The 20,922-nt window shown below is 36.3% G+C and overlaps 1 protein-coding gene across 1 annotated transcript; it reads right to left on the reverse strand.

Annotated features, from left to right (window-relative positions):
• Positions 1-464: 464 nt before the first annotated feature.
• On the reverse strand, positions 465-16,629 carry LOC126790159 (transcription factor IIIB 70 kDa subunit). The gene is made up of 19 exons (XM_050516312.1): positions 16,432-16,629; positions 16,259-16,340; positions 16,091-16,166; positions 15,433-15,518; positions 15,259-15,335; positions 10,749-10,805; positions 10,376-10,488; positions 9,943-10,022; positions 9,756-9,842; positions 9,033-9,113; positions 7,066-7,239; positions 6,824-6,988; positions 5,546-5,618; positions 4,979-5,064; positions 4,659-4,739; positions 3,020-3,130; positions 1,971-2,060; positions 1,191-1,244; positions 465-931 (listed from the first exon to the last, which is right to left on the reverse strand). Exons 1-19 carry the CDS (start codon positions 16,488-16,490, stop codon positions 698-700), a joined length of 1,866 nt encoding a protein of 621 aa, XP_050372269.1. The 5' UTR covers positions 16,491-16,629; the 3' UTR covers positions 465-697.
• Positions 16,630-20,922: the final 4,293 nt, after the last annotated feature.

The following is a 20,922-nucleotide window of genomic DNA, read 5'->3' on the forward strand; positions in this document are numbered from 1 at the left end:
GAACGTACCCCTCCCGACCATAATACCCTTTTTAATACTATTTCCAGAGGAGAGATTTCAATAGATGTTTCATGGCCATAACGACAAGTTACAATAGATTCCAACTGTTTTTGTACCCTAAATCAATGATCAAGCGGTAAGGAAAAATTAGTACCATCACCAAGTACAATGAACTTCAAATTGTCTAGGAGCTCACATACGGCATACCAGTTTAATTCTCACAACGGAAAATAGCCTTGTGTTTCTTTTGTATATCAACCTCAATTATTCCAAGAGCACATACTACGTACATTCGATTTGAAATGAAAAATAGCTTGAGGTTTCTTTTCTATATACGTTGGAGCTACCCAATTATACGTATACAAGCCAAAATAAAAACTTGGGACCAAATGCACCATGTTACCAACCTGAAGCCGACACCAACCCAAAGATTTAGCAGCAATCCTTAAGATGCAAATATAACACCACATGAAAAACGATTTTTATTTGGTAATTAAAGACTAAGTTACAGTACAGATCAGGAAATTGTCCAGTGTTATCTATATTTCTGCACTAAAAATTAGAGCGCACTTGCATTTATTGGGCTTGGTAATTACTAATACAACTCTATAAACAATGAACATTTCCTATACTATCTCCTATATAGGTAAAGCAACTTCGGAAATTTTAGGATGCTGCAAACGTGGTGACGGAACAGCTAATCCCAGTTTTCATCTACTTCCCCATCATCATTGTAATCGTTATAGGTTACGTCGTCAATGGCTTCTTCATCTCCATACTCAATTCCTTCTTCATCGCCATATTCCTGTTCTATACCCAAGTCATCATCTTTGTATGCATCGAATTCAAGCTCTTCACTATCATGGGGCAACTTGTCGTCATTGTCAAGATGTGAATCAATTTTTCTTTTCCGAGAGACATCAGGAGCCTCCTGCACGGATGAGCAAAAGAATGAACAAGTACATAGAAGCCACATATGTAGGAAAACTATATAGGTTGCATCTACTATATATATATATATATTTTTTTTTTTCTGAAAGAAGGTTTCATCCATATTAGTTAATTAGCTATGAAGGATCAATAATCTGTTAGACATACATTTATGGTATATATGGAACTTGTCATGGGCATGCATGCAAAGCAATGCAAAAGTAAAGTATTGCAGAGAAATAAAAAAGAGAGATGCATACAGTTTTTTCGAACATATTCTCCAGGACATCAAAGTTGATTTTTGAGCTGAGTCTCTGCAAGGAAACCAGGTTAGAATATATCATAACCTGACACTATGGTTTGAAAATCAGCAATATAAGTAATAGGGCGGAAACTAATGGGGAAAAAAACAGCAATATAAGTAAAATAAAATGCATTAAACAGTGGCGGAAAAAGATTAGTCACTAGTCTGTTCGACATTTGATTTACAGATAAAAACTTTAGGGGCTACATCTTACAGCTGGCTTTACCCTACCATAGATCAACAGACTAAATATTTGAGTCCAAAATTCATGAAACCAGAGCCAACTTAAACTAATGGCAGGGCTGCTAATTGAAGCAATTGTTAATAGATTATCCTGTAGCAAATATTTTTTTGTTTGAAAAAGACACAAGTATTATTCACAATGACTGATACATTAAGAGAACACGACATCCTGTAGCAATTTTCCCTTGCTACTAAGCTTTTGAAGGTATAGCAGGAATCTAGAGATACTGTTACCACCATCATATTGTATACAAACAACATGTTATTGGTAACAATAATTAACATCATAGTACAATAGTTAACTGTATCGCAAGATATCTTCTGTGGAAGTGTTATCACTGCAGGACAAAATATACCCACTCAAATGCTTTACTACGAACTTTAAAGGAGATTAACGCCACAGTCAGACACATTTATACGAACTCTATTATCCATACTTTACCGTCATAGAACGTTATCAATACCCTTTTCAGAAAAAGGAAGTTACCAATACCTTCTTAGTCAGGATTTGGTGGACAGCTTCTGCAGCAGTCTGAGCTGGAGTAGCGTTTTTCGCTTCAGCTGCTCTAGCTAGCTGCCTCTCCTGAGAATGACAAATCACAAAGCTGAGGTTTATAAGATTGAAATATGAAAAAAAAGTAGTCGAAGAATAGCTGATGCATCAAAGATAATATTGCAAAACTTATCATCCATAGCATTCAAGCTATTTGAGGGGGCAATTACATTCCAGAATTCTCACATTAAGAACAACATCATAACTATAAAAAAGAGAACTGTCCGCCATAACTGTCTCAAACAACTTTTTCACAAATTGCGACACAAGCTGCTAAAAAAGCTTAGGAAAAGCATGTCGTTTGACTCGACGGGAAAGAAATAAATTAGCAAAATTTGTGGCCTTCAAGACTCTTACAAGTACAGGTTTGTTAAAAAAAAAGAAGCTATAAAGATCGAAATTATAAGTATAAGAACTTGGACGATGTCTAGTTAATACAGTTGGGTATCGCTTAGGGTCAATTGATAACAGTCTCAAAATCCACAGTTTAAATACTCGTAAAGAAGCCTATGTATAGCGTTTATGTAATATCTCCCTTAATGAATGCAGAGTCAGCTTCCTTGATTTGTGCTCTATGTAATTGGGAAAATTAATTTGTTTTCAGTTATACACGTTTCTGCACATATTATCTGTTTGTTTTGGCAAATGTAGCATGTATGACAAGATACACATGTTAAACAGACATCTTACAGTTAGCTTGTATTAGTTGTATATACTCTTACAGTTAGAATTGCTGGAGAGAGAAGCTTAGTGATCTAAAGACCATATGGTAAAGAGGCCAAACAAAAAAACTTGAGCAAAATGACTGTGAGGTGACCACAACTATAGAATGCGAGTGTTCAGAATGGGATAGTTTTCATGAGCATGCCAAGAGGCTAGTATACAGAGAAATTTTGCCCACCTTCTTTCTGATAATAATAACCTCTTTTCTAGTAAACTTGCAAATATTAGAAAAAAAAATATACCAAGAGAGATGTGAGATAAAAGACCTTTCTTCTCTTGGCAACAGCTGCTTCAGTACTTTGTGCAAGTTTCTTTGCAGCTTCTGGACAATTGATATCCATAGCAGCCTTGGCGGCTTCCTCCTTTGCTGCTTGCTCCTATAAAAATTTACTGGAGGAATGAGATATGCTGTAGATCAAAGGGATAAGAATATAAGATGACACAACTGATATATACCAAGCATGTTGGAACAAAGCTTAAGAACGTGAGACTGGCGGCATCCCAGGTCTACGAGACTACGACTCTATTCAAACCAAGGCCATTGAAATGAAATATTTTCTTCTTCACTTTTGCTAGAGGCCAGGCAGATCTATTCAACATCAGTTTGAGTATGAATGCACTGCCTATATGTGCATACACGCATATGAACATATGTATGCAGGCTTCTGAAGATTCTTGAAAATTTGGAATAATTGGGTCACTTCCGTATACATGTACAATGCTTTTTCTAACTGAACTTTGCAATTCAATAGATTGGTATCACTTCTAATACCAGCCTTTGTAGACAAATGAAGAACTCACTAGCTAAATCTATGGTACAAACTTCTAACAATGTGTATAATATAATGTAAATAGTGTGTTCAGCTCTACCTAACTTGGTCTGATTACTCCTCACACATTGGTCTATTGAATTAACAAAAAAAATTGTTTCTTCTAGAAACGTTTTTCTTTTTATGTTAAATTATCCAAGTACCTATGCTACTTATAAAGTTGGAAAAAAAAACCACATTACCTGACTACTTTCAGTTGTGGACTTTCTAGCTTAGGTAGTAGCTCATGGCAAAAGTCATACTGTATTTAACACACTTTGCAGGCATTTCATAGTGTCATTGAATCGTTGAGGCCTGATGTGTACGCATTACACAAATCATGAATTGACCTAGTACGTGTGTTCTTTCTTTGCAAGAGGAATGGCTTAGTTTTGGTTTTAAGTGGAAAGTTCCATGGATAATATTCCTTGTTGAGTGAGAATTTTAAGGGAGCAGAAGCTAGGAGAGAGTTGTAACTCTTTGGAAGCTAGCATTTATTTAGGCATGGTTGAAAAAAATAATTTGGAAGGCATGAGGAGCTAAATTATATTTGGGATGTGGGTGCCGATCTTGAAGGAGTGTATCTCATATGTTATTTGTCTTGCTTTTGCCAAGTGGATTACTTTATAGCATTTGAACGTGTTGATGTAAAACACTGAGCCACAGTTTAGCACTAGTCTTGCATATATGGGATCTTATACAATACATAAACATACGTACTGCTTACAACAATAATAGATTTACTACATTTAAGTTATCACACTAAACCCAGAACCGGTAAGCTCAATTATATATAACAAAATATTTAATACACTCTTCTGTTGTTATCACCCAATGAAATTTCTTCTGTTAATTAACCACTAAATTAATGCTCTAGCTATGCTAGATCAGCTCAGTTTGAACAAAATAAATAAATTTTCAGCATGATATCACCACATTGACCAGGAATAATTTAACCTCTAGACCTACAACTCCTACAAGTCCAGATTTTAGGGTTGATAGAAATATACTGATATACACCTTATCATTTTAAAAGCCAAACTACTATCTAAAGAATTACAATAAATGGTACTAAAGGAATAAATTATTAGAGTACCTCAATGTACTCGCGGTTCATTTCCTCCCAGATCATCTTTTTATAGCGTTGCCCCTCTTTATTAAGGAGGTAGCTGTCAACCTGTTCAAGATCCAAAATTGTGAGTAACGATCCAGAAGTTCAAATTATCTTAAACAGTAGGGACAAGTGTAATATGTGCAGTATTTATATGGGCTTGTGCGGAACAAATTTTTGGTGCCACGAAAAGTTTGTGCACAATATATATAGTCTCCGATATTCATTACTCGATTTAAAATTTATATCCTTATGGGATAACAGAGCAGAAAAAGAGCTGGAGAATCAAGGTAGTGGTTATGCACCTCCGCATCGTCAATATCTGACAAGTTATCAGGCTCATCACAATTTTCGGTTCCAGTGTCAAGAGCTGTATTCTCCATGGCAGCCCCTAAAACATTAAATTTTCAGCACATGAAACCAGCAGAACAAAGTTATACAAGATTATTAATGGATTTTTTTTCCATCAAATTTACCAAACAGCTTCCTAGACCAAGGTTCAAGGCCTCCCTACAGAATTGTGTAACCTTTAGGCAGCACACACACTAGCAAATAGCTAGAGTTGTACCTTACAGGGCTCAGACTCAGAGAACATGCGAGAAAACCATGGGCCTGAAACCCCACAACACCCCCACCCCCACCCCTCTACATCAGGAACACAATAATATTTTCTTTCTCGATTAAGACATAAGAATCATAAAAATTCTGCAATAAATGAATGGACATACACGAACACGTTTTCACCCCCACCCCCGGAAAAGAAATTGAGAACTTCGTTGGAATTAAATGGTGATATGGTATATGAGAATTTGAGAATGAAAATCCAAAACGATAATTTGAAGGAGAGGACAGGTAGAAAGAGATAAGAATACCATCACTTTCAGGCTCCATATGTAGCCGTCCTATGTTCTCGCTTCCTGAATTTGTGCTATTCTCTTTCTCAAACTAATAATGATATGAGCAAAAATAAAAATTAGGCAATCATCACATTAAGAACAGACAAGAAACAAAAGATCTAGTATCAAAGAAATGGAAACAAATCATCTTATAGGCATGCTTCAATATACAAAACCAGCATAAAAAAAATGCCTCATCCATTCACAAGACCGAGTATTCCCCTAAATTAGGACAGAAATCATGGAAACACAATTATCACGTATAAAACCCTAAATGGCATCCAACTAAAACATAAGAAAGTGTCATAACATAAGTAAACCCTACATGAGGGGAAATTAAGACCCTTCATTTCAAAAACCAAGATCACATTTTACATCTATCTTTCTTGGCAAAAACAATAGGGCATCATACTTCCATTCTTACGATATTTGGGGAAGGTATTGCATGTCATATATCAGTTTAATTAGCAACTACCCATCTAACAGAAAACAGCCCCTACAAATGAACAAACTTTACTTTTCAATTCAAATGAAGGATTTCTTAATTAATAAATCACAATAAATGTTATCTAACGTCAGCAGCTACCAAAGCCCATAAACCTGACACTGTTTCAGAAAACTCGCTTCTCAGACCTTTCTGTGACAGATTCCTTTATATCCAGAATCAGATCACCTACAACATTACACAACCCCGCTAATAAGTTTTTTTCTTATAAAAATGATTAAAATCCTGCACTCAGTGGCACAATGCCTCTTAGTTTAGTGATATCGTTCTGCCGAATTCTAAACCATTATGCTATTATTACACATCAGTTACATAATACAGTTCTAATTCACAAAAGCCACTACTGTTTGAGAGGAAAATGAAAGGGAAAAAAAGAATAGTCGTGTAATTCACGTCTCTTAAAATTTATAATTCAAAGAATTGAAAGTAGAATCAGTGCTGCCTTGGTATTTGTTTCAATGACGACTCCCAAAACTTTACATAGTCTGGCTCTAGCAAAAACCAATACCCTTGGAGATAATGGTCAAGTAATTTCAAACCTGATAAACTACTAATTTATATGTGGAAAGCAGAATCATTTCTGCCTCATATATTGGCATACTTTGCATAAATTATTAACCAAGTGTACATGGTTCCAGCCAAAAATGATTGTATCTGGTCAGTGCTTTGTAAGATATATCCTAGTTGTAGTTTTACTTATAATTACCGTAGAAGTAGCAGCTGATATAACAATTATATTAAACAGTTACCTTGGATGACTGATTAATGTTGTCAAGGCTCTCATAAGCAATCGAATCAATACAGAAGTCATTAGCAATTGGCTCTGCAGATGCCTTTTTCAATCTCTCTACTTCCGCACGCTGGAAAGCTGGAGGATTAGCCCCTCCGTCAAGTCCACCTGAAATTGTCATAAACTAAACCAACATGTAAAAGTAAATACAGTAGGAATCCAAATCTTAGTTTCAAAATGGGAGAAAAAATTTGGACTCACATCATCATAACAGGTTTGACAAAGCCCATATGCATAAGGTTTCTCAAAATCCTTATGTTCACAAAGGATCTTCTGTTCAGAAGGGCTGCCATCTGTGTTATCCATTTTATCAGCAATAATTGGTTGTTTGCTTAACTCATCCAGTTCCTTTGCCTTCACGAGAAACTCTTCAATCTAAAAATAATAATACAAAATGAAAAAGCATATTCCAAGATGGGAGAAAAAGTTAGCACTCATAATTTCAACAAACGATCCATTGAAAGGAAAATAGTAGGTAAGTACTAACAATTAGGTATACAAGATAATTAAGCAATATTAAATCACATTCATGATCCGTAACTTCTTGTTGACATGTACCAGATTGATAGCTTTCACCAAAAGTGATCTCCACAGATATTTTAATTAATTTACAAGAAGAGATTACCTTTCTTATTACAAATAGCAGATAAGGAGTCCAGTCATATATTAGAAGTAAAATGATAAATTACAACAAGCTTAAAGCCTAACTACCTATTAAGACCGCTCAACATTAAGACCACTATACACTCTCAGACATACTTTTTCCAGACCCAAAATGGGCCAAACTTAACAAAGTGAACCAGGCTAAGAAACCTAACTTCAAATGCATGTGGAGCACCTGAACCTGTCCACCGACCCTTACCCCCTTATAAAATTGAGCTCACTACTTGAGGGTTGATCTACTAGTCTACATTCTACAGATTAAGGTAAAAAATAAAAAAAATAAAACAAAACAAACAAACAAACAAACAATCAAACAAACAAACAAAGAAGCAGGGAGACACATCCTGATACAACTCCTCCACCTATTCTATTTGCATTATTAAACAAAAAGAAAAAAATTCCTGCAGATTCTAGACACCAGAACCTTGGATCACAATCTCAATGTGACCTATTAAACACCTTCTAATTTCCCTAATGGTGTGTTTGGATGAGGGAAAGAAAGAGGGAATTTAATTGAAAGTGAAGATTTTATAATTCCAGAAGACAATTCCCTCGTTTGGCAACTATAAATTGAAAGTTCTAGATTTCTGTGGAAAATAAAACGCAGGAATTAGTTGTTTAAATTTCCCACTCGAATTTCCCACAAAATAGGTGTCATTTGCAAATTCTTTTCCAGTGTTCAATTATCTTTCCAAAAAAAAACTCATTTTATATTTCATCTCTTTAATTTATTTCAAACTTTCTTAATCTATCACAAACTTCAAATTCCACATAAATATAATCAAACAGTAGAATTCGCAATTAACGAATATCAGATTGATGAATTTTAAGATGCCATCATTTATAAACTCCATGATTTTTAGAATTTCCTCATCCAAACGCACCATAACAGTAAAATAATGTCTCTATTTATAGTCATATATGTCCCTTAAAAGCACACATACCGGCTCAATCTGAAACTCAAACCCTCTGCCCGATCAGATATATCACAGAGGAAATTCGATACGTACTATTACCTAGTCAAAAGAATTTTGAATACTTGCTCTCTGAGTTCAACCCACAATCCTAGCAACAATTTAAAGAACCTTCATACCTATTGAAGATCTATCCAGGAACTTCAATATCACTCACCACTCGCAATCATATTTCATCAAGTCCATTTCATAAGAACATGCTTCTAATAGCAGCATGCCAAACTGCCATAGTGACTCCCTTATATAGGGAATCTTCACAAAGACTTAGCCTGCAATACTTTATTCCTTTTCTACCAGGTTTAAACATATCCACCAATCTCTACCTCCTAGAAATCCCTTTCTGTTTTTTGAATCAAGACGAAAATTATAATAAAGATGCCTTCTCTTTGAAGACAAACCTTCTACCAACTTTCTGATCCTGTTTCACCCATTGCTCAACGTCCATATCTATCATGTCCTCACATACTGTAGTAAAATTGCGAAAATGGAGAGATGCAACTATCAATATAGTAATAAATGGAAAAAGCATACCGTCAAGCTCCCAGATTCTGTATTCTCAAATTCAACCAGCCGCTTAGTCAATGTAGCATCACAAACATGTACAATTTTGATCTGGAAAAATAATAAACATCACATGAGACGGAAAAAAAAATATTACTGAATATGTTGAATATTTTTTTTATCTTTCCAAGTGTCAACGAACAGGAAAAAAGGGTTGTCACATAAAGCAAACTGTAAGAGCTTCAAAAAAAAAACAAGATGTCACACACTCACACTATAGAAGAATTTGAAAGCACTAACACTTACTAATAACAAAAAGTCAAAATCATATTCATACCCAAAGGTTTACCACCAAAAAGAAAAAATATTACTGAATATGTTGAATATTTTTTTTATCTTTCCAAGTGTCAACGAACAGGAAAAAAGGGTTGTCACATAAAGCAAACTGTAAGAGCTTCAAAAAAAAAAACAAGATGTCACACACTCACACTATAGAAGAATTTGAAAGCACTAACACTTACTAATAACAAAAAGTCAAAATCATATTCATACCCAAAGGTTTTACCACCAAAAAGAAAAATATGAAGATCAAAGGATGGTATATGATGACGACGATAAATCATCTACTTTAAAAAATAAATGAGCATCTTAACCATTCAAACAGGTATGACAACGCTAATCTTTTCTTTGACAAGGAAACCAACTAAATCAACATATCACCATCAGCCGAGAGAAGCAACTAATATAACTTACGATATCAGACTTAGTGCACTTGACACCATGTGAAAGTGCTGATATATATAATGCAGCACCACAGAGTCCACTGGGTTTTCTGCCTGTCTGGATACAATTAAAGATATGTTATATGATCAGTCAACCTCCCTGGGCGACCATCAAATCATATGAAACCAAAGATAAAACAATGAAAGCGAGTTCACACCTGCATCCAATCCCGTTTCATGCTTGTGATAATCTTTTGTGCAGTTTGCATGACCCCCTTATCCCTTCCTCCTGGTAAACCTACAAAGCATATTTGAAAATGGAAATTATAATCGAACTGACATTAATATTCCATTCAACAATGCAATCAGAAAGTCGAAATATGAGGTGAGTTGATATTTCTGTTGCATAGAGAATACCAAACCTATTCACAAATAATGAGAAACCAAATAGAGTATCCCTTCAAATTTACAACCCAAATAAAATCATGTCACCCTGCTTAGGAGATAACTTGTGTTGGAGATTGACTAAAGCAAATACTTAAGTACTTCCGATCCCATATATGTTAAGATAAGAAAGCAATGTGTCCTCTTTCCCTTTCAAAAAAAAAAGAAAAAAGAAAGCAATGTGGTGTCACAGTAGCAGGCACTTACTCTCAGTAAATCTATGAATAAACCAGGAGGGATCGACAAGTTTCTGAACAATAGGATGCTCATCAAGCCTCAGAGCCTTGCAAAGTTGCAAAAACACAGCTCCTAGAACATAGCTGATAAATCATATGAGTATAAAAACTCAGACTCAGCTAATCAAATCAGCCAAAATGTCATTACAGAGTTGCTTCAGAGGCATAGTCAAATGAGAAAGGATAGAAGAAAAATCAATCAGATAAAGTTTTTAGTGATTATAATTGGGAAATAATAGATCCAAACCACAGCTACTGTGGGTTAGAAAAATAAAAAAAGTCATTACTAAGAACCATGAGAGCATGGAAAGGGCAAGGGAAAAATCAAAGAAAGACTTTCTCACACATTTATCTTCAAGTAGTTTGAAAAATCAATAAGAAGATACGGCTTCTTCTTTTCCCTGCAAGACATGATTCAAGTTCATAATCAGTTCATAAATGTTCACCATATTTGGATATTTATCTTGGAAACATTATGCCTGCTTTTGAATAAGGATAAGAAACTAATATTTAAAGCATATTAATTGTAGAAAAACTAAATAACAACAGTATGGCACAATTTTTCCTTCTACTTTTCTGCAGAAATGAAATTCAGAAGAATGATATAATTGGTTTATAGAAAAACCACAACAGACAGCTGAAAGAAACAATCTTGAAAATTCTCAGACCAACAAACAGCAGAATAACAACAGTTACCAGATTTAACATAATATATGAAAGAACTAGCATGCTACAGAATACGACCAAAATCGCAAACATTCCCGAACACTGGTCAGACTAATTTAACTGGCAACGCACCAATTTCCATACCGTCCAACGAATTTTATGACAAAGATAGTCTGTTCTCTAACAATGTTGTGAATTAGTATGGGTCAGAAAGTAAAATTTTCATCCTTGGTGGTCATAAGCTTTGAAAAGATACCATACAAATAAAAGAACAGCAAAATTCAATTTTTTTTTCTATTAAAAATATGTCTAAAGCCCTCCTAATCTGTAGTCTTTATTTGCTCAGCGAAAAACTTCCAAGACAGGTCATGCTGCATTTCTAATATGCTCTGTTTGTTGTGTTTTTGGCTCATTGATACAATTTGGAACTGTAGGATTCATTAGGCAAATCTGAGTTTAGAATAGAAAGAGGACAGCGCTGCAGTTTTTCTGTAAGCTCTAGGAAAGTTGGTCTTTTAGGGTTCTATTAGGATTTGTATAATGGACTTGGTCTATTAGGTTTAGGAGTCCTAAACCATGTTGTATCAGCAACCCCTATTGATATAAATAGGAGCTGCAAGGGGTTTTCTAAGGATAAGGCAGAGAGCACAGAAAACCGGGAGCTAAGGGTGATAGAGAGATCTAGCAACGTGCTGGGAGTAGCATGAGGATTTCAATAAGTGCTTGTATTCAAGTTGTTATTCTCCATAGTGCTAGTAATTCTCAGGAGAGATCACACAGAGGACGTAGGCATTGCCGAACCTCTATAAATTGCTGTGTGTGCTGTGTTTCTGTTTTCAAGTTCCAGGGGTGTCTCCACAACACTGTTCTGTTCATCTATTCTTCTTTATCTCTTTTCTTTCTTTTTTCGAAATAGATGAACTGAGAATATCAGGAATTTTACCTCCATGAGCGATCTATACGGAGCTTTTTTCTATATAGTAAATAAGATATTTTTAGTTTACAAAACTCAAAGAGGTAGCATTTATCCCTGCACCAGTAAAATCCCCATTCCCAATATTTAATCAAGATAAACAGTACAAAACTGTGATGAGTGTGATCCAGATCTTCACCTCAATTTTAAGAAAAACAAAAACAAAGATATCAACCACAGAGTTGTAGTAGACAGACTTTGTTGACTGTATCAGAAATTTTTTTCTTAGATACTTGCTACCAGTTTCTGCAAGTGACAGTGGATTGGATATATCCTAGAGGCAAAGCTTAACAAGCCAATCAAAACAGATGTGAAGTACATGACGGTAATGGAGTATGACAGTATCACAGTATGCTGAGTACCGACTACAGGATACAACAAATTTTGGCATCCATATATTTCATAATGTCCAATGAAGGACAAAAAAAGAGGGACTATAAGTAATCACATGATAGTTCCCCAACAACATCAACTGAAAGCAGTAACAAAACTACAAGAGTTTACCAATTTGAAAAGATTGCTGAAGTTACACTCGAATGGACATTGAAGCCCAAAGAAAAGTCTTGAAAAATAATCCATATCCCACAAATTATCCGCTCCTCACCCCTTGCATTTCTCAAATCAAACTACCCTTATATAGCAAAAGGCCAAAAGACTGACATCACCCCCGCACCTTCCCAGAAACCAAATAAATACTAGCCAGCTACATGTGATCACTGAGAACAATATTTGTTGGGTTTCCAGCCCATGTGTTTTTCCTAAGATAGTTTCTTAGAGTATGGTGTTCCAGTAAGGATAGGGAATCCTTATTGATGATGGTTTACTTGTAGAAGGAGGAGGCTTTATAGCCTACCACTATTAGGAATATGATTCTTATTTGGTGAGGAAACATGTTTGTCCTTATGGCTATATAAGGAGGGGTTATGCTCTAGATTTAGGCATCACAGAGACAAAGAGCATAGTGTGTTCCATTCTCGGTTAGAGGGTGACAGAGGGCAGAGAGGAGAAAGATAGGAAGAGAAGATAGTCCTTGTTTTCTTAGTCTTTCTTGTGTACCCATTATTAATATAGTGGAAGTGTGTTTCTGTCCGGTGGATGTAGGCAAAGCTATTTGCTGAACCACCTTAAATCTGTGTTCATGTGTTCTTTTCTTTGTGGTTGTTTCTCTTGGTTTGTTGTGCTTGTTCTGTTTCTCTGACTAACTTGTTGACCGATTCACTACAAGTGGTATCAGAGCCTGGTTGAAGGTTGGGTTCGGCTGAATCGGTATTGCCAGAATGGATGATGATGTGAAAGGCACAATGATCAAACTCACCCACAAGAATTGGGTGACGTGGAAGCCAAGAATGAAGGATATCCTGTGTTGTAGGGATATGCATGAGCCAATAGAGGGTGCGGCTGCAAGGCCAACCAATATGGATGATGAAAGGTGGCAAGAGAAGGGCCACATGAAGCGGATGTGTCGAAAGTGGAAACAAAACAAGAAGAAAGGCAAGTACCAAGATGGTGAAGATAATGGCTATACTGCTTGTATTTCAGATGTTTCGGATGAGCTTCTTACTTTATAAGAATGTCTATATGTGGGTGACAAGGGTCATGATTGGTTCGTGGATACGGGTGCAAGTTGTCATGTTAGTTCCAACTTGGAGCTTTTTTCTACATACAAGGCAGATGGCTTTGGGATGTTAAAGATGGGCAATTCAAGCTACTCCAAGATTTCGGGAATATGAGATATTTGCATCGAGACTAATCTGGGTTACCATATGACATTGAAGGATGTGAGACACGTTCCGGATCTACGTGTCAACATACTGTCTGCAAGTGCTCTTGACAGGCAAGGTTTCCACCAGTTTATTGGTGATGGGAAGTGGAAGCTGACGAATCGATCGTTGGACGTTGCTAGTGGAGAGTTTTGTCGTTCCTTGTACAAGACACATAGCTTGGTGTATAAAGATGACTTGAGTGCAATGGGTGATACTTCTTCGGACATACGGCGTCATAGTGACGGCCATATAAGGAAGAAAGGCGTTCTGGACAAGTGGTCTCAAATGTCCTTTTCCAATGGGTTTTCTGACCAGGGTGAAGATGGTCAAGAGTTGTTCCACCAACAGGGACATGGTGATGAGTTTTTCGATCAGGGGGAGCCTGATCAGGGGGAGCTGCATGCTCCAACCACATAGTTATGCATCAAGTCAGCTTGGGCGGACTCTCGGTGATGGAGTCGCGCCGGTGTACCTCCCTCATGGTCTGGAGGGGGAGATTGTTGGGTTTCCAGCCCATGTGTTTTTCCTAAGATAGTTTCTTAGAGTATGGTGTTCCCGTAAGGATAGGGAATCCTTATTGATGATTGTTTACTTGTAGAAGGAGGAGGCTTTATAGCCTACCACTATTAGGAATAGGATTCCTATTTGGTGAGGAAACATGTTTGTCCTTATGGCTATATAAGGAGGGGTTATGCTCTAGGTTTAGGCATCACAGAGACAAAGAGCATAGTGTGTTCAATTCTCGGTTAGAGGGTGAGAGAGGGCAGAGAGGAGAAAGATAGGAAGAGAAGATAGTCTTTGTTTTCTTAGTCTTTCTTGTGTACCCATTATTAATATAGTGGAAGTGTATTTCTGTCCGGTGGATGTAGGCAAAGCTATTTGCTGAACCACCTTAAATCTGTGTTCATGTGTTCTTTTCTTTGTGGTTGTTTCTCTTGGTTTGTTGTGCTTGTTCTGTTTCTCTGACTAACTTGTTGACCGATTCACTACAAGTATATTAGCCTTCCTAAACCTTAACCAAATAGATGATGCTATCGGGAAAAGTAAGAAAAATATAATAATAGTAGTACATCCAAAATCTTAACAATCTACTAAAGACACCATACACACATGTTGCGAAAGAGATAATGAACTTCTTTGATTCATATCAAAAGTACAAACTCCTAGCACTGTACCTTTCTATATGTATTTAGATCCTATACAAGCTTACAAATCAAAATCACAAAGCTTATAGAATGTCAGTGTAGATTCTTACCTTATAATTATAATTTTTCTCTTAGTATTTCCTCTTTTGATGGACAAATTTTCTAAAGATTTAACATCAAAATTTACAATAAAACTGAAGGAGTATAACTGAAATTCTCGAATTTCCTCTTCGTCCAGGGGAACTTATTAAGACACTGTATTCAAGTTTCACAGAAAGAAATGATTTACGAGATTAAAGAGTCTCACCGACATGCAATGTAAAGACATGCAGCCTGTACTTGCTCCGACTTGCGCCCCCTTGTAAAATTCCGCTCAATTGCGATCTTCACAAGAGCAAAGCAGAATGAGAATTAGAACAGTTCACAAGTAACGTGTAAAGAACCATATTGAAACTCAACTTCTAAGTAATAGTACACATACTCTATAAAAGCGTTTAGCTATGTCAATGATTTCTTCATTGTCCCCCATATCTAAAGCATTTCTCATACATCTCAGTTCATATTCAGCTGCATAAGCATTAGAACAAACAGTATCATAAATGAGACATCCTTAATTTATCATTTTTTTCATTCTGCAGAAACTCCTCATCCGCCATTTCTTACACAACATAGATAACAATTGAACATGATAAACTTCCTTTCGAAATTGAGAGCATAAAAACTGAAATTTAACCATTTAAACTCGTGCAAATCTAGGAAACTCGCAACGAGTAAACAACCAATACGAATACAACGCCCTATTCAAAAAGCGCAACTACCATTAAGTGTGGTAAGATACTAAGTCTTTATGCAAATCCAATGTAGTTTCCCTCCCCTTCGGTATCTTCATACTTCTATGTCAAGTTTGTTTAAAATTGAGTAAAGCTTATAGAATCCAAATGTAAACGTACAAACTCAAGGCTGATTTATTTAACAGCATAATTCCTTCCAACTTTTCTACTTCCAAGATACAAACTTTAACTTATCCACTGACCAAAACACCTGCACCAAAATTTCAAGTACCCTATTTCCGAATTGAAAGTAACATATCTCAAGAGAATCCTGAGTTAATGGCATATAATGGCTACAAGAAACCATACCGTTTTCGAGTATCCTTTCGCGAGAAGCGGAGATATCACTTTCCCTGGAGCGCACATATCTTCCAGCCAATTGGCTCTGCAAAAATATACACAAATCACAAAGATAATCAACACCAATACCAAACACAAAAACAGTAGAAGAACAAGAACAAGAACAAGACCCAATACCTGACCGGCGGCATTCTTAATGAAAGTGGGTTCCTCAGAGAAAATCTGATCCTCTAAAACCTTGCCACACCCAGAACACCATCTACAAAAAGAAAATCAATCGAAACAAATCACAACTCAATAATCCAACCCATCAAGTTTAAGAGGATGACAAGTAGAAGTAGTGAACTCACAGTCTGCCAGCATCGCTGGTTCCTTCCACGTTTTTGACGCAGGCAGAACACCATACCATTCTCGCTCGTCAACGCAGAAGACAAGGGCAACTCCAACTCGGGTTGCCCAATTCGAATTGAATCTAGACGACAGCAGAGTTGAGTTGAGTTTTTTCGGTTGTTTTCTTGTACTTGTGTTGCGTCAGCTCAGGAACTGGAACTGCCCAACACCCACGACTTCAAGAGGCCTTGCCCCTTTTACAGGGTTTTAACGTTAATTTGCAATTTGGGTTTTTCACTCTGTTTTTTTTGTTTTACCTTTTACCATTCCACGATTGAGGGAAAATTATGTATCTCTACTCTCTACTAGTCTTCTTTTTGTTTTGTTGTCAATATCTCTAAAACTTTACCAATCTATGAATTTCCAAATATACTCACATATTACTTCACTAACAAACAAACTCTCAGGAGTATTATGGCCAAAACACAAATAGATCATTTGATAAATGTTATTCCTTTTCAAATTTTAATCACTCATTTTCTCACGTAGATAACTACCAATTTGTGTGAATGATTTCTAGTAAATAGTTTAAAGAAGGAGTTGGGTTGTCGAGGTCTCGCCTGTTATGAACAAATTTACTTTTTACCTTTATTATGATAGTATGACGTCATGTTATTTATTATGTCATGTTTCGGATATACATAATAAATACTCCTGCAGTGTGTAATTGCTTATTGTGAAGAATGTTACTATCAACTGTGGATTGTTTCCAACCCGGCGTACCAATTTATTGTGTAGCGTTAAGACCCACATGTGAGGGGCAACGGACTTGAGAGGACGTATGTTAAGGCTGTAGTGGTAGTACATTAGCTCAATTGATTAGTTTTTGGTAACCTCTAAGAGCAAATGCACTGGGACAGTCAAACAGCAAGGGCAAAAGGTGAGGTTTTGCCTCCTTTAGATTATTTTTTGTCTTTGCCTTTTACTTTTCTGATGCACCCCTAGAAGGCAACACTATTATTTCTCAGTCATCTTCTCAACTTTGATTTTAACTTTCTCAGTTTTACCCATGCTTTGCTTTTCTTTCTTCTCCTTTGGTTTTGTCTTTTTCCACTCCAATCCTTCTATTGTGAAATAGAAGCAGACTTCAATCTCAGTCTTGACCTCGGAATGCTTTTGAATGCAAAGAAGTAGATGATTTCAAAAAAGGAAAACAAATACGATGAGGTTTCTGATGGGTTGATCTTATCAATATCCCTTGATGATTTTGAGAATTAATATATGAAGAAAAGTATTGTAATATCTCAATTTTTGAAGTAGGTCAAATTCTATTTTTCTTTAAAGAAATAGAAAATAGAGATCGTCATGAGTTTGTCGTATTTTTCGGTGAATTTTTCAGAATTCCGAGCTATGTTTAGTGATTTTTCTAAACAAGCCACCAATGGTTGACTGCCACGTGGCATCAAGTTTTCTTATAAATAGGGGCAGCCCTCTCTTTGAGAGATTCAACTGGGGTACATCCGTTATATACCATACAGCTGGTGATAAACGGCTAACGAGGGATGTCAGCTTTTGCACAAAGTGTTGGTGGTTGAATTGTGCGGTCGAATTGCCTACGTACAGTATACATCCGTGTAAGTTAGATTTTTCTCTCTTTTCAACCGTTTATATTTCTATTCTCTCTCCTCATTCTTCTCATTTTATATTATTTTATTAGTTTTACGACTAAAGTTCCTCGGATCATAATTTTTTATCCGTAACTCCGATTCGCAATCAGCGAGTGGCTACGGATTCGTATCTATGTTCTCTAGGTTCGTTCTAGGAGATTCGATTTATGGTCTGGGTGACGATTTGTACTTTCGAGGTGAGTGGTTTTCTGTAATGTGTTTCAAATATTCTTATATGTTTTTAAAATAGTCGAAAAAAAATATTTGGTTCTATTTATGAAAATCTACCTATTTTCAAGTGAAGCATGTCGATTTTGTGAATTGTGTTGGATTATATATATTATGGTGTTAGAGTTATTGTTTGACTAGTCATGGAACATGTGAATTTCTTGATTGGGTTATGTCGAAGTAAGGATGTGGCACACATATGTATAGGGCAAGAAGCCATTTGGTGACCCATGGGGATCAATAAATTGAAGGATAACCAATAAGAATGGATTGTGCGATATGACGCATTGTTGTGAACTGTGCATATATGATATACATGTTTTCTTATAGCATGAGTAAAATGACATGGTTTTACTGGCATATTACATTACCCACTCACTGAGCGCGTGGTTTTGCTAACCCACCAATTTATACACTTTTTTGCAGAGAAGTGTAGAATCTGTCGAATAAGAAAGGGATTGGATGAGCCTAGAAAGAAGTTGTTTTTATTTTTATTCCATTATGCGCTGTAACATTAAGTCTCTCCTCGGGACTGGCGTCCGGTAGGGTTTAACCAACCGACCTCGGGACCGGGGCGTGACAAGTAAGATAATGGGCCTTCACTCACAAAAGAGACGATGCAGAGAGAGATAGGAGTAAGAGAGAGAAACGAGGTCAAAGGATCAAAAGAGGGAAGTAAATAAAATAAACCTAATATTGGTCAAGCGGAAGGAGAGGCTGAACCTACTAGGGGACTTCGCTGACCACGGTTTTAGTCGGGCAAACAAATCTAAATCTACCGCATTTTGGGTTTTGCCTCCGGTAAGACCATGGTCTTGCCCCGGCGGTGCATTTTCTCTAAAAGGGCCTTACATTCTTTCATTTATGTATAAGTTGTGTACATAATGGTGGTGTTATATTCGGATTGGTTGAGTTGTATGTTTCAAACTCAGTCTCTTTGATTCAATTATATTTGTAAGATATTTTGTTTTGAAATATTATTCTTAGCTATCATGTTTTGAATTTAAATTTTACTATTTGAAAATCAGGATGTGTCAATTAGAGGTTAGGCTCATATTTCTTATTTGTATCGATATTGTTCTTGTTGTTGTTATTGTAGCACCAAAGTTCAGAAGAGAATAGCGCACAGTAGAACATTATGGCAGTGCACAGTAGCACCATACCGCAAGTCATAGGTTCACCATATTTAATTTTAATTAACCAATGTGCAACCTTACTTAATGGGGATTGTCCACAATCACCATGCTACTATTACCAAAGGTTTATCATGAAGATGGTACTAAAAGTATACTCTAATATTGCTACTACGAATGCTCATGGTGGCCAAAATTCAAAATTTCCAAGTCTTTATAAGAAACAACTTTGTACTTAAAACATTTCATTTTTACGTTGATTTGGGCAAAATATTTGAAATTGCTGAATGTAACTAAAAGATGATGAAAGGGAAACTAGTTTGTGATTTTGTTAGTTAGAGCAGTAGCAACAATGTTTTTTTTTAAATTAGTGATATTATTAGACATTTTAGCCTCATTTTTCTAATACATCAATACAAATGAACACCATAATTAATTTTTATTTTTAAAAAATATTACTTATAGAAAGAAACAACCAAATTAGTTCATCTTTCACTACTTCCTCTCGTTCTAGGACATTATGTAATAACCCGAATTTCGTTATTCATTTCTTGTAATTTCTCGGAGTTTAATGAAATTAATAAAGTGGTTATAATCTTATTCTACATCTTTAAATAACATTTATTCAAAGTAGAATTGGGTTCGTGAACCAAAACGTGTTATTCGATTAAATTCGATTGACTCAAGAGTTAACTTTTAATTTGTCGCTTGTTTCAAAAGACTTCCTTCAAAAAAGTCGTAAAGCTCGTCAATACGAGTTTGTAAATATAGGGCATGCTTTTTTCAGAAGTCGTATCAGCAAGATTTTGTTAACGGAAGGTGTGTTTAGAGAAGGGGTATAATGGGAAGAGAAGGAAATGAAAATCAGATATTTTTAGTCCCATCTCTTCTTATCCAAGCCGAGCCCATTCTTTTTTTTTATTATTCTTCCTTCGCCTGTTCACTTCTTCTCCTCCCAAGCCGACTCCCTATCTTCCTCATTTCATATTTTCTTCTTCTCCCTCAATCTTCCACTTCCAGCCTTTGCAACAGCTGTCACTGGACATGTGGACGTCACAAAGCAGAGCAGCACCGAGTTGAGATGGAGACAAGTCGTCGTTGTCACCTGGAGAGCTGCCACTATCTTGGAGTTTCAACGGATCACACCGCCACCTGGCTGGTGTTTCCAACGAGTCTAAGGCTCGAGTTCAATTGGAATCAACATTGGCAGCCCCTGGATTGCATCCTTACAAGTTTAGTGGAAGTTTAGGGGCTTGAAACTTAAGCTTGATGTTACTCCTTCAAGGGGAAAGATACCAGCTGTAACTCCAACAGCTCCTTGCCCTTTTTGGGCAGTCACTGAAGTAAATACCTCATCCTTTTCTTTGATCAATGATTTAGATGTAGTGGTGATGTTGGACTATGATGGTTTTGTGTTTAGATAGTGAGAAGGGTAGTGGGAGGTGGAGGAGGCCAGAGGCACGGTCATGGTGTTTGGAAGGAA

The sequence above is a fragment of the Argentina anserina genome, chromosome 4, assembly GCF_933775445.1.
Source record: "Argentina anserina chromosome 4, drPotAnse1.1, whole genome shotgun sequence".
In the NCBI taxonomy this organism is placed as follows: domain Eukaryota; kingdom Viridiplantae; phylum Streptophyta; class Magnoliopsida; order Rosales; family Rosaceae; genus Argentina; species Argentina anserina.